The sequence below is a fragment of the Eulemur rufifrons genome, chromosome 1, assembly GCF_041146395.1.
Source record: "Eulemur rufifrons isolate Redbay chromosome 1, OSU_ERuf_1, whole genome shotgun sequence".
Taxonomy (NCBI): domain Eukaryota; kingdom Metazoa; phylum Chordata; class Mammalia; order Primates; family Lemuridae; genus Eulemur; species Eulemur rufifrons.
Genome location: NC_090983.1, coordinates 32,994,672 through 33,008,291, shown reverse-complemented (window position 1 = coordinate 33,008,291; position 13,620 = coordinate 32,994,672). Strand labels below are relative to the sequence as shown.

Genomic DNA, 13,620 nt, shown 5'->3' with positions numbered 1-13,620 from the left:
TCATTTTACACAAAAACATTTACATTTCTAGAAGTTGACCTTACTGCCAACTTTCCTGATACACCATTCAATCTAATTTTCCAATCCATTGAAAACATTCTCCAGTTTCTGACTGACTTCATAAATTGTATTTATGACCCTGGTCTTAAGTTTCTTCAAATGATATGGCTTTGATGAATAAACTGTAGATTTTTTTTTTTTTTTTTTTTTTGCAAAGTCTCATAAAAACTAAGAAATAGTCAAATGAGGACAGGTCAACTAAATGAGTTCCCAAAGGATTTTTAAAATCCTGCTCTCAATCAGATAAAAACCAGGATGCACAGATTTCTCAAGGAAGGCCTTTGATAAAAGGTTGCTGCAAACTGTCTAACTCTGACTTTTCACTGAACTGAAGAAGGAGCAAGACCAAATTAAAGACCTACTATTACAAAAGAATAGCACATTTTGCAAAACACATCTGTGCGTCCAATGAAAACAAGTTTCTAAGAATTGGCTCAGCAGAACTACCTGAGACACAAAATGAACCTGAAATTTTCTGAGTTATGGCATGATCTGCTAGAGAAAAAAAAAAAGAAAAATAACTGTATTACATAAGCAACTAATATAGCAAACATCTCATTTTTAAATGATACAAATTTCTTATTGCTGATTTCTTGAGTAGGGATGTTTCCTGAACTCTGCAACCAAGGTAAGGAGACAGTGCTACAGAGATTATATGAGGATCACACCTAATTTCCCTTTTCTGGCATTCTAATGCTCCCATTCACATGTGGCAAGGCATCCGTTCCACTGGATTTAGCCTAGTTTGGATCAAAGCTTCCTCTACTTCATTTAACAGATTTGCTCAGATGGAAGGTCTCAGAGGAGAAACAATGTTAGTAAATGGGGGATTTCTGAACATATGAATATGTAGGTCATTGGATTTTTAAATAAATTAGAGAATAGTTTATCTATTAAGGAAGATTCACTGTACATATTTTATGAAACCAAGCTTATTTATAGGTCAGTGGACATTCCACATCCATCCCCTGATAATATTAAGTCTTCTAAAATACTGTCACAAACCCTTCCATACTGGCATAAGCCTCTGCTTAATTTTTTTTAAGTCCATAAAGTAACAAGGAGCTAATTTTGGTGAGGATTCATAATCAAACTGTCAAAAAGCTAAGATGTAAACAAAGTAAATAGTCAAGCAACTTATTCCACATCCATAGGCCTAGTACATGTAAGCATGTCAGTGTTAAAATAAATTCAAGATATAAAGCATGGAAGAATGAATACGAAAAAAACAAAATGAATCCTGATAGAGCACTGGTCCTATTGTATCCTGCAATTACTATTCTCACAGATACCACCTGTATCATTAATGGCGCACAGGACATGGGGTAAGGGCCAAGGAGCGAAGCTACTCTAAAACTCACATAGTCACATAATTCACCATTCACATTCAGTAAGGGCGGTTTTCATTTAAGTCGAGTTTGGTAAATCTTATCAGGCCTCAAATCCAATGTCTGTTTGTCTCATTCTCATTCATATTCTCTTTCTCTCTCTCTCTCTCTCCCCGTTCAAGATCCATGAGTCAGTCTGGATAATATTAATACATTGAGTTGTAGAGCTACAAGGGGCTCCAGTTTAAAATAACAATAGTGATAATATTTTCAAAAGAAAGAAGTAGAGTAAAAAAATTCTATATTAGTCCCACAATAATATATGGCTTTTTATTTGTGAAGGGAGCGGTTATAAAACTGTAAATATGTTTTATTCAAACTACTATCTCATGGCACAACCAAATGCCAATAGGGAAGCAACGGCATGGATCTATAATCTGAGACAAAAACGCAGATTCTGAGGTAAAGTTTCCCATGCACATGATTTATTAAGGAAGTGATTCCAAGGGAAACTGGTGAGGGAGTAAGAGAAGCAGGACAGAGAAGGGAAGAAACCCGAGCAAAGTCTCAGCCTCAGCATGGTCCTGCAGAGAGCTCTGGGGCAGAAGTTATACTTCAGAGTTATCCTACTCCAGGAGGCAAAGAGCTGGGCTGTCACCCTCCTGTACCTGTCAGACAGTGGGTGAGCACTCCAGCTCTCTTCCAGGGTAAGCAAAGAAAAATCAGCAGCCTAAAGAAAGTCCTTTAAGTGAAGAGTCCAACAGCAGACATGAGCATTTGGAAGTAAAACCAGGGAAGGTGGGAGGGAGGACCAAAAACAGAGCAGGGATGCTGGCTGTCTCAGCCCTCTCTGGTGTATGTCCATACCATTTCACTTTGTGACCACAGGTACAAGTGCTTAGAAATGTATCACAGATTGCCTGAATATTAATAGCCAGGTCAGAAAACCCCTTATCACTTTCACCTTACTGTTCTCATTAAGTTCCATTTGCCATAAAAATCTTCAGAGACATGAAAAGCAGGGCTAAACTTTTCTTTCAATAGATAGTACAAAAAAAAAAAAAAAAAAGGTGGTGATATGCAGAACACATTTTATATAAGGTCATAATACCCATCCTAATGGCACAGACAGGATGCAGCCCTCTGCTACACCCTGCATCTAGAATATATTAGTCTCAGGCCCATGCTGGAGATTCCATAGTCTGGCATTGCACATTGCATGCTATCTAATGTGCAGTATCCCTTGCCTGGAACATGTGACTCAATTTTATCTTAGTTTAGACAGTCTGTTTTTGTTAACAAATCGAAAGAAAAATGTAAGGAAAAAAATAATGAATAATAATAAAAAATAAAATCAGATTGGCAAAAGGTTGTCTATCTCTGACTCCAGCAGAAGGCATGACCTTGTCACGAAGCATGAGTAAGACATCATTTTACCAAACAAATGCATTTTATGTCTTTAAAAGACATATATATTAAAATAAAAACATTTAAAAAAAATTTCTATTCCCTTAATTATGTTATTTTACATCATCAAATGATACAGTGGCAATGGATCATCCGTAACAAGGTAATTAATAGTTACTCTTTGGAGAACTGACATTTCAAATGCTATTTATTATGAATTTGAGTTTTTCATATGGAAGTCTTAGACATGAAAAACAAGGCAGATATGTTTTTTATACCTCTAGCTTTATTCATGAATGTTTGCATATTATTTTATTTTATATACACTCACACATACACACACACACAAGCTAGATTTGTTCTTGGTACAATCATCAAGCACAAATGCAGAAACACAAACTATAGGGTAACAAAATGTATTGTTTTTTATTGAATTTGATAATATATGAATATAGAGATCATGAACTATTTCTAGAAATTATTCAATAGATTGAGGATATGCTATCATGTTTATTTTTATTTATTATAGCTAGAAAGTTATTATATCATCAATAAATATCTGACTCTGGCTCCACTCAAAAAAAATCTCAACATTTTGAAAATCTAAGGCTGGTTTCATGGGGGATAATGTACCCTATTTTCCATTGAACAATGCTGCTGATAAAACCAGCTGCCCAGGCTTGCTGTTAGTGACTACAGTACATACAGCAAAACAATCTGCCTGCTGACCTCCTGCTTAAGTTCAAACTATGTCATTCTGTCAATACCATCTACCTTGATTAGGTTGGGCTTTATATACAACAGGTTACGATCCCAGAGGGATGAAAAGCTTTCCCAAATTAAAAGCAGAATTTTAAAAGGAAATACTCATACATTCCTATGCAGTTTCCATTTGATATCCTCAAGGCTGGCCCATGAACTCAAGCTCATGTTGATTGAAAGTGAATGTTTCTTTCTGGGTGTAGCCATCTTACAAATTTAATGGCAGGAGGAAAATAATAAAATGTGTTCCATGCTTCAATTAGACCTTTTATAACTTGGCACTTGAAAGATGGCAATGCCAAAGAAAAATCGTTAATCTATAAAAATAGACAGAAAAAGGATTGTATGGGAAAAGACAGACCTCCGGGAGTCTAGGGTCTTGGCAGAGCATACCCTCTCACCAACATGGTCTGTCTCTTCTTTTGCCTCATTGTGAGTCTTCTCTCGTGCTTCATGCTATTTGCGTAAAATGTATACTATAGTTGCTTCTAAAATCCAAAGTAATACAACCATGCTTTCAATTTTACCCTTAGCCAAAGGAGCTGTATACATAACCAGGCAATAAAATGTTGGCTAGCCATGAAATGCCTATTCATGCACATGAATGATAGATGAAAGAACACACACATGCACACATGCACACACACACAGAACTATAACACAGAATCAAAAGATGCATCGTTGCAATTTGTATTTTGCAGTAGTATGCAACAGACTTGCTCAAAAGGACCACATCCTTTCATAACCCCAGTCCAGATAACTATGAACATACAAATGCTGCCTTAGTACTCTGAGTCACAAGAGAAAAGTGGTAGAATGATGTCTGGAACATGTGCAGGTCTCTCTGAACCTCCGAACTCATTTTCAATGATATAAATGGACTCGTCAATATTAGAACATAGAAACTAGCTAAGAGTCAAGGGAGCAAGAGATTCCACCTCTCTTGGTCTGCTGCCACACCTAATATGTCAGCATCAAATCTTAAACAATCCCACTGTGTTTCTTCCCTGCTCCCACTCCTGCAGTTTCAGTGCTGCTGAAGACTGTTACTACAATGGTTGGTACCGTTACTAGTTCACATTGTGAGGCCCCAAACTACCTCTCAAATCCTGAGATCTCAAATTGACTCCCTATCACATTCAAGCTGTCCACCCACTTCTGGCTTCCCTTTCAACACCAAATTTTGGAAAAAATAATCTGCCTTTGTATCCTCAACAGTTAATAGCTACTTAACTCCAAAATTCCAGCTCCTGTGCCCACAACTCTAATGAAATTATACTCTGAAATTTTCCAAAGACTTCTCCTAACCAACCACCAAGATTCATGGCACGGTTTCAAGACTTTCCCTCTTGGACTTCTCAGCTTTCCACACGTGGACAAGTCTCCTTCTGGAAACTCTCCACTCATGTCCTCAATAATCTCACTACTATCTCCCTATTCTTCCATCTCCACCTGCTGCACCCTCATCTCTCCTGGCATTTCTTCTCTCTCTGTTCCTGATGCTGCTGCTGGTGGTAGTGGAGGTGGAGATAGTGGTGGTTTCTTCCCTTCCATCTATGACTCTTTAGATTCCAGACTCAGTTAAAAAAATTTCTTATCTCTTGCTCTAGCCCTGACAATTCTTCTTAGTACCAAACTCATACCTTCAATGACTGCTGCACTATCTTCACTTATGAAGTCTTCCAGCACTTCAACATCAAAATAACCCAATCTAAAATAATCACTTTAGCCTTATTTCAACAACTCTTTCAATGTCTTCCTTGATCCTTTTAATAATTACACCTTTATTCTCAGTCACCAGGCTCAAATCTTGGTGTTATCTTTACTCCTTCCCTCTATCCATTTACACAACTTCAGTCAATTTTATTTCCACAATGTTTCTTGACTCTGGATTCTCCACTCCATTGCCACAAGCCTAGTTCAATCCTTCACACATTTCATCTGGATACTTATGGCAGCCTCCTAAATGATATTTCTATCCTATTGCTATCATGAGAGAGAAAAAAATCTTCCTAATATCTAATTTGGATTATTGGATCATAGCATAATCCTACAAAAAGACTTTCAATGCTTTGCAGTGCCTATTAAAGTTCAAAGTTCTTAGCATGGCCCTCAAGATGGTTTTTGGTCTATGTCCCCCCTCTAAGTTTTATTATCTAGCTTTATTATCAACCATTCCCTCATTTTTTGACTCAACATTTTTCTCATGAATTTTCTTAGCTTAGAATAAACTTTTTCTTCATCTTGGCCTAAATTTTATTTATCCTTCAAGGCCTAACTCCCCAGCAACCTAATACTCTAGCTAGTTGTTTACATATGTGTTTGCCCGTAATCTTTTTCCTCTTTGCATCTGCACATAGCTTAGCTTCCTGCCCTGCATTAGAAGGGTGGCTAAATTTAAACCTAGTGTCTTCTTGAAGACTTACCATATTCATTCCACTGGAAGTAATCCTCACCCCACCTCATCATGAGCCTCCACTATAATCATTGCTTACACTCTCCTACATTATTCACCATACTTCACATTTCACTATCGTAATCTAGTTTCACTACTATATCATTAGCCCTCCAAAGTTAGGCACTTTACTTTTCTATTATTCATATAGGGGCTAGCTCTATGGTTCTCAAAATGTGGCCCCCTGACTAGTAATAACAGCATTGCCTGAGATCTGGTTAGAAATGCAAATTTCTGAGTCCCAACTCAGACCTACTATATCAGAAACCTTCAGATGAGGCCCAGCGATCTGTTTTAACAGCCCTCCAGCTGATGTTGATGCACACTCAAGTTTAAGAATCACTGATGGAAAAGAATGCCTTACATATAAGCAGCCCTCAATAAAATAAGACATGCATAAATTGACTGTTTACCTTTTTATCATTTAATATTATATTGGCATATAATTCTCTCAAAACATTAAAAATATAAGTAAACTATCCTTTATCGATATCTTAAATCCAATTGTACACTTTGAAGGGTTTATAAAAATTATAAAATTATGATGTATTATACTCCGTTTATAAAGTTCAAAAACAAGGTAAACAGTAAATAGTTTGGGCGTGCATAAATAGTTTTACAAATAGTTTTTAAAAAAACAACAGGGAGTGATAATTATAAAATTAAAGATCAGGGTTACATCCAGGGAAAAGTAGATGGAGAGGATGAGGGAGGAGTACATACATAGACTCAAGCCATTGGTAACATTTGGGGTCCTGAGTTGGGTGGTGGGTTCACACATATTCGTTACATTATTGAAATGAAGGATCAAAAATTACCTATCGGGTATACTGTACACTATTCAGGTGACAGGTACACTAAAAGCCCTAACTTCACCACTATTCAATATAACAAAAAACCACTTGTATCCCCGAAATCTATTGAAATTTTTTAAATTAATTAATTAATTAGTGTTATGCATGGATCAGTGCTGATAGTGTTTCATGAACTAAGGATTATTAACTAATTCTTATATGCTCTGAGAGCCACAAAACTTTTTAAAAGAGATAAAAAATAATTTAAAAGACATACCACAATGCTTTCCCTAGCGTTAATTCTTAACCACCAATTATAGCGTTCAATGCTAATTGTACCTGTGTGCGGTTAAATGCCACTCTTGCAAAGACAGCTTGGGACACACTGGCCCTCTTCAGCTCATCTCTGACTTGCTGGTAAATATCTGGAGAGACTTCCACAGAAGAGTTGGTTGGCTCTGGCTTAACTGCTCTGGGAATGGGTGGATGGTTCAGGAACTGCTGGTTGATGGCTTGGGGATGCTGGTGAGCCAGGAGCCGGCTGACGGCAATCTGTTGGTTTATCAGATGGGCCATGGCTATTTGTTGCCTTACAAGTTGTGGGCTGAGCTGGGGAGAAAGAAGACCAGGGCTCATGATGGGCTGTAACGCGGGCACTTGGTTTCGGATTGGAGTGCTGTGGTGGATTTGGCTGTGAGGAGACTGTTCGTTGGTTTTCCCCAGGGATGCCAGCTGGTTCATATTTGGTAAATGCATTGGACGCTGGCCCAGAACACAATAGTCTGAAAGGTTTTCTCGTTCCACTCTTTCCACTGTTAAGACATAAAAATGATAATTCATCATTATTTTCACTGGTACACTTTACTGCCAATATATGCAGTACTGCATTACCATGTCTTTGGTATATTAATGACATAAACAGTTTTTCATACAAAGCTAGAAGCTCCAGAGGGAAGTCAGTTATTCTTTTCTCTAAAAGGTTACCACAATAGATTTTTTCATGAAAGATATAAAATTAAAAATATTTGTCACTTCAATGTGTTTAAATTCTTAAAAGTAAGCATTTTATTGAAGAGCAAGGACAGAAACTACTAACCATTAGAAGTTCTAAATCCTCTCACATTCCGAAGCTCTATCATCTCCCCTATCACCCTATGTTATAAACGCACCAGCTGTTCTTATCTTCTGTAGTTTGTGGTTGATGGTGTAGTTCATGGTGATCAGGAAATGACAAGGACAACATCTCCTGCTAAATTAAGTGCTACCTTCTAATAAAAATCTCACATAAATACTATTATACAACTATGGAGACATTCATAGAAAATGTCTACCACATAATGTATATACATTTATCTACTCACTTGATATCATTTTTATGGAAATGTTTCTTTAAGAAATGTGTATCTTAATGATTGTGATACATACTGAGATAAGAAAAAAATTTCACAAAATTAAAAGCAACACCTTGACTTGCCATTACATAAGGGTCTCCCTGCTCCAGGTTATCTGCTTTATTACATTTTATTGCACTTTACTAAATATTTAAAAAATAACCTTGAAAGGGAGAAGAAAATGAAGGTGAGTACTATGTACATCCAAAGGTAAGGCAAATTTTTTTCTTTCCCCAAGATCATTTCTCAGAAAAGAGGGAGTCACCTCATAGTCAAATCCTTATGTAAGTCCCTATGTTACTTTGTGATACAAGACAAAGTTTTGTTTGAAGAAAATACATTAGGGTGAAACAACCCCATCATTATTAGTGGGAAATGCTTATAACTGTAATCTAACAAATTTTCTTTCTGAAAGCAAAAATTCCATACACACGCAGTAATTATTTCTTATCATTGCAAATTCTAGATATGATTATGCAAAAGACTATTAAAAGTAACTTTTAAAAGCACTATTTTCAGTGGTTACATGGTAGAAATAAAAAATATACACCTACAGGACAAATTTTTTTTAAATAACTGTCCCCCTATTATGCAAATGATGCTCATAGTTTGGCATATAATTTATAGCGATAGAATTAAATTTTTATCAAAAAATATCAAATCTGAAAAAATTTAGGGAGAAATGATGTGTGCTGGAAAATTGGGTAAGATGCCTCAAAACAGGGGATTTAGTGATGACAAAGATGCTGGTGCCAGATCAGATGTGAAGAATTTGAATAAAATCAATCAATGAACTATAAGGGTGGGAAAAAGTAGTATTTATATATTTTACATAGTATGTGATTTTAAAATATATATGTGGAACTAAATGAATACATTAAAAATGTAGGTATATATTTGACCATTCTATCTAGATGTATAAAAGTTTTATATATATAAAAGGTCTCATTGGGGAAATAGGTGAATATCCATATCTTGGGATCACCTTATATTCAAACACATATAGCACTTTTTCCTGCTTTTTTAAAAACCAGAATTCTTACTTAACTTTCCTACGAACTCCCAAATAAGTCAAAAGTTTACCTCAAACTTTTTTAGGGTTCAATTTCTAGTTTAATCCTTACAATGTAATTAATTACTTTATATGTCACCTTTCCTTCATAAGGTTCAAGGTAAACAAATTATTTTACTCTTATCCTCTAAAGGCAAACATTTTGCAATCACTGTATTAATTAAACTTTAAAGTACATAGTCTTAAAACCAAAGAAAATGGTTAAGAGCCTTCAGAGGCGTAATCTAACATTTTCCATAGACCAGGAATTACTATTATAATTTCCTTGTTGCAAAAAAGAGGTAAAGAGACCATGAACTGCTTCCAAAGTAAAATCATGTTTTATAGGCAGAAATACTTGGTCTCAGTTAATCATTTGATTCACTTTAGCTTACTTAGTTGCTTTTTAATTCAGCAAAGACAAAGATGAATGCAAATATTAAATTATTTTATATTTTCAGGTACTTAATAAGCAAATGTCATATCCATTTCTCTTCCTACTTAAAAAACATAGAACCATCCTCTTACAGAATGTAGTCTTTGACCGAAAGCTAAATTTTCCAAAATTTTGGTATTTTCATTTTTTCAACTATTTAATTACGTTTGGATGAGTTTACTTTCCTGAGATATATCTAAATCGCATCATTAATTTTAAAAACCCCACTCTATTCATAGATCTAGTAATAATTATACACACAATCAGCATAAACATGAGCTCTATGAAACCTATATGAATTGGTGCAATAAAAATCTAAATAATGCCAGTCCATATTTTTTAAGGTTATACACAATAATTCTTCCTATCCTTATGGGTTCCTAGATCCTTATAAAGTCATAGTTAAAGACAGTGACTGTGGAAAATCCTTAGAAACATGCAGTAAAATCATGAAGTACTAACTACATAGTATAAACCCTTAATGAGGAATTGCAAGTGCAAATGCCTACCTGTCCAGGCAGATAACAGCCAGAAAAGCCAGCTGCAGAGGTGCTGCAGAGGTGGGGTGAAAGTCGGCCTAGTTCAAAAGGAGCAGCCACTACCTCACCTCAGCCAGTGTGTGTCTTTCTTGTATTGTCATTACACGTTGGCAATTAATTCCATTTTCAAAATACAATAAAAGCCAAACAAAACATTTCTGAAAACCAGATCCTACCCATGGGCTGACAGATTTTAAATTTTGCTTCTGAAACTAAAGACATCTCTTGTTTTTCGGTCCCCAGTGGCTCTACCAATAAAAGCGAAGTTCTTTACTCCCAAGAATGAAGGAAGAAAAAAAAAAATCATCATCCCAACTTTAAGAATGCCTAAGGGTCAAATACTAATCAACAGGCTGCACCTCCACTGACCAAGGCAGTGTAAGATTTCAGAAACGGTTTGCACAGACTCTGCCTAATTTTAAAACATTTTCATTGATTTCTAGCTGCCACTCTCATAAAAATACCAGAATAATATAATATCTTTAGACTCTTCAGTCACAGCAAGTGAAGTACAAATGCAAAAAAAAAAAAAAAAAAAAAAGCATCAGAATGTGCTAGACTCCATTTGAAAACTGAGCCTGAAATTTTGTTTCTTTTCTTTCTTTCTCTTTCTTTCCTTTCTTTCATCCCTCCCTCCTTTCCTTCCTTTTTCCTCTCTTCTCTTTTCTTTCCTTCCCTTTTCCCTCTCTCTTTCTCTTTTCTTTTTTTTCTTTTAAAATAATTTGAAAATAATCACAATGTCTGAAATGCAGGCTAACTGCAGTAGCTGATTTTGTGTTTTTGCTTTTTCACTCTGTGATGGAAAATATCATGTTAAAGTCTGTCTTAAATTAAACCAAGACCAAAGATCACACCTTGATTCTGAGAGCCACCTTATTATCGCTGCTATATTCAGCAGTAGATCAGTAATCCCGGTAAAAATGAAGCATAAAAGGCAGTGCTGCCTCTGATGGTAAAAGCAGTGCTCACATTCACAACAGAAAATATTCTAGATAAAGTCAACATCCTGACTTACTAAAGAGATACTAAAAACACAACTGTTTCCAGGGCTTTAAACCAGAGCTGCAATTTAATTCACAGTGAATTTGATACTAGTGTGGCTGAAGTCCAGAAGGTGAATGTTGGAGTGGGAAGGAATGATGTCCTCAGCTTCAAATACAAGTCCCCAAACAAGACATGGCTTGAGGAACTGTCGAGGCAAGGGAAACAGAAACACTTCTATGTCTAGTAGCTGTGAGGCTTTTGGTAGCTAATCCAACAATTGGGGAAAGGTCCCAGTCCAGGGCCTTCTAGGTGAACAGTTCGGATCTGGAATCTGCTTAGGTTTCTGAAAAACTCAGAGCTCCATGAGAATCTGGCAGATTCCTTCAAGCTTTCGGGGACTGGGTGAAAACTGCAGAGAATGGACAACCATTATCTCACCACCCTCTTAAGCTTCTGGGATTCTGTTTAACTCTGAAGTGGGTAGGGCCTTTGTTCCCCTGTATGAGAATCTCAGGGACTCCTAAAGCCTCATCAAGTTCACAGTGATAAGGTTCTAACCAAGAGCACCCTGTGACCATTAGTTAGTTGTTCATATACTTGGGATTGCTGGCTATGGCTGGTTGTTCGTAGACAAGAAAGTTACAGTCCTCCCCAGGGATTTAATCTGTTTTATAATAAAAAGATATTTGGCCCCAAAATCTTATTTTATTTAAGGCAATTTTACAGTACATCCAGGAAGCCAAGTATTTATTTTAAATATTGCAAATCCCTGATATATATTTTAGGTTGTTACAAGAACATTTTCAATACTCAAAAATAAAATATATATTTTGGCACTTAATTCTTTTTATTATAATTTCTTTATTGCAATTATGTAAATGTAATAAAATTTCAATGCTCAAAATATGTTGCAATGACTAAGTGCCCACAAAGAATAGTTTCTATGGAAGATTTATGAGCAAAAGGAGAAGCATCTGATAGGCACAAGTGCCTGCCAATCCTAGCAAGATGGCACAGGAAAGGTGGAAAGAGCAAACTGGGATTTCTAAGGCCTGCATTGTAACTACCTGGGTGACTTGGAGATTACCTGTAAAACGGAGAAAGTCAGCTGTAAATTAGTCTTAAAGTAATTGTCCACGTTACTTATCTAAGAGTATCTTGAAGAATACTGTATTACTGTATTTTTTTTAAATACAGTACTGAATACGGTAGGATTTTTAAAACAATTCTTTCTCAGAATACTTGCTTCTGCTCTTGACTCTTTGGCAAGAATTTAAGACTTTCCTAAGACATCTCTGTGAAACCCCCTATCGCAAGAATAATAGTAGTTTACATAGTGGCAATAGCAGTAGTAGTTATAGTTTTGTTCTTACAAATTTATCAGTACTGCTAAAAAGACAGACAGTATTTCCAGAGCTATGATTCTAGTGTTTTAATGCAAACCTTTACACAGTTGCTTTTGTGAAATAGTCCCTGGGGTTTGTCCATAGTTATAATAAGTGGAAAGCAATGAATTGAGTAAAAGGCTTTGCACTGAGAAATTTCCAGAATCTCTGGCCTATGGATTTTTCTTTAAGCCATTAAGATGCTTATGCAAATGTAAATGGATTAGCATGAATGAGTGCTAATGGATTCCTTAATAAGATAACACTCTAGTATTCCCCAGAACCTCTCCTGGAAACCCTGGGTAGAAAAATACAAGCCAAATAAATTTTTTTTTTTTAAGTGGCAGAATTTCTCTGTGACTCCTTCAACCTCAAAAAGTACTCTGGAAGTGATTCTACAAAGGCAAAAAGACATAAGACATAGACGTGCTTTTGGCACTCTTAGTAGAAAAACTGCCAATCAAATCAATTTCAAATTGGTACCCAAACTTTTGAGCATAAAGAAAAGATATTCTTGAGCATATGATTGCCTTGGATTTACAAACCTTTACCCAAAATTCCCTGCTCCCATATCCTAAGCTCCAAAACCTTAGAGTCCAATTTCAGAGACAATGATCTTGTCTAATACCCAAGAAATTTAAAAAGGTGTTCAAGGTCAAATGCAGATACATATTTAGGAATATTCAAAATGATTAGGGGTGCTGTTTCTAGCTTCATAAGAACAAACAAACATGTGGCCAACGAAAACTAGCTTTTTTCCCTCTTTCTTTGTATAACTCAAAGTCAAGTTTTTAGGGCCTGAATGTTTCACAAGGGCTTTTTAATAGATTTCCTTTTTTAAAAATAGGCTTTATTATAAATGCAGGCATTTTCATATCTCTATTGCTAATATACCTCTTTCAAACTGTGTTGGCATTTCAAGTAACACAAATCCCTATCATTTGTATAGTAGCTGGAGCATTGAGCTGAACCCTTTATACATCATTCTCATGTAATTCCCACAGAAATTATGGGACATAAATATTAGT

General features: G+C 35.9%; 1 protein-coding gene across 1 annotated transcript in view; it reads right to left on the bottom strand.

The window, feature by feature from the left end:
• The window catches only part of SATB2 (SATB homeobox 2), a 172,841-nt gene that overhangs the window by 64,350 nt on the left and 94,871 nt on the right, over positions 1–13,620 (bottom strand). The window contains exon 7 of the mRNA XM_069468896.1: positions 7,146–7,618. Coding sequence (XP_069324997.1) covers positions 7,146–7,618 — 473 coding nt within the window. The remainder of the gene's footprint in view (positions 1–7,145; positions 7,619–13,620) is intronic.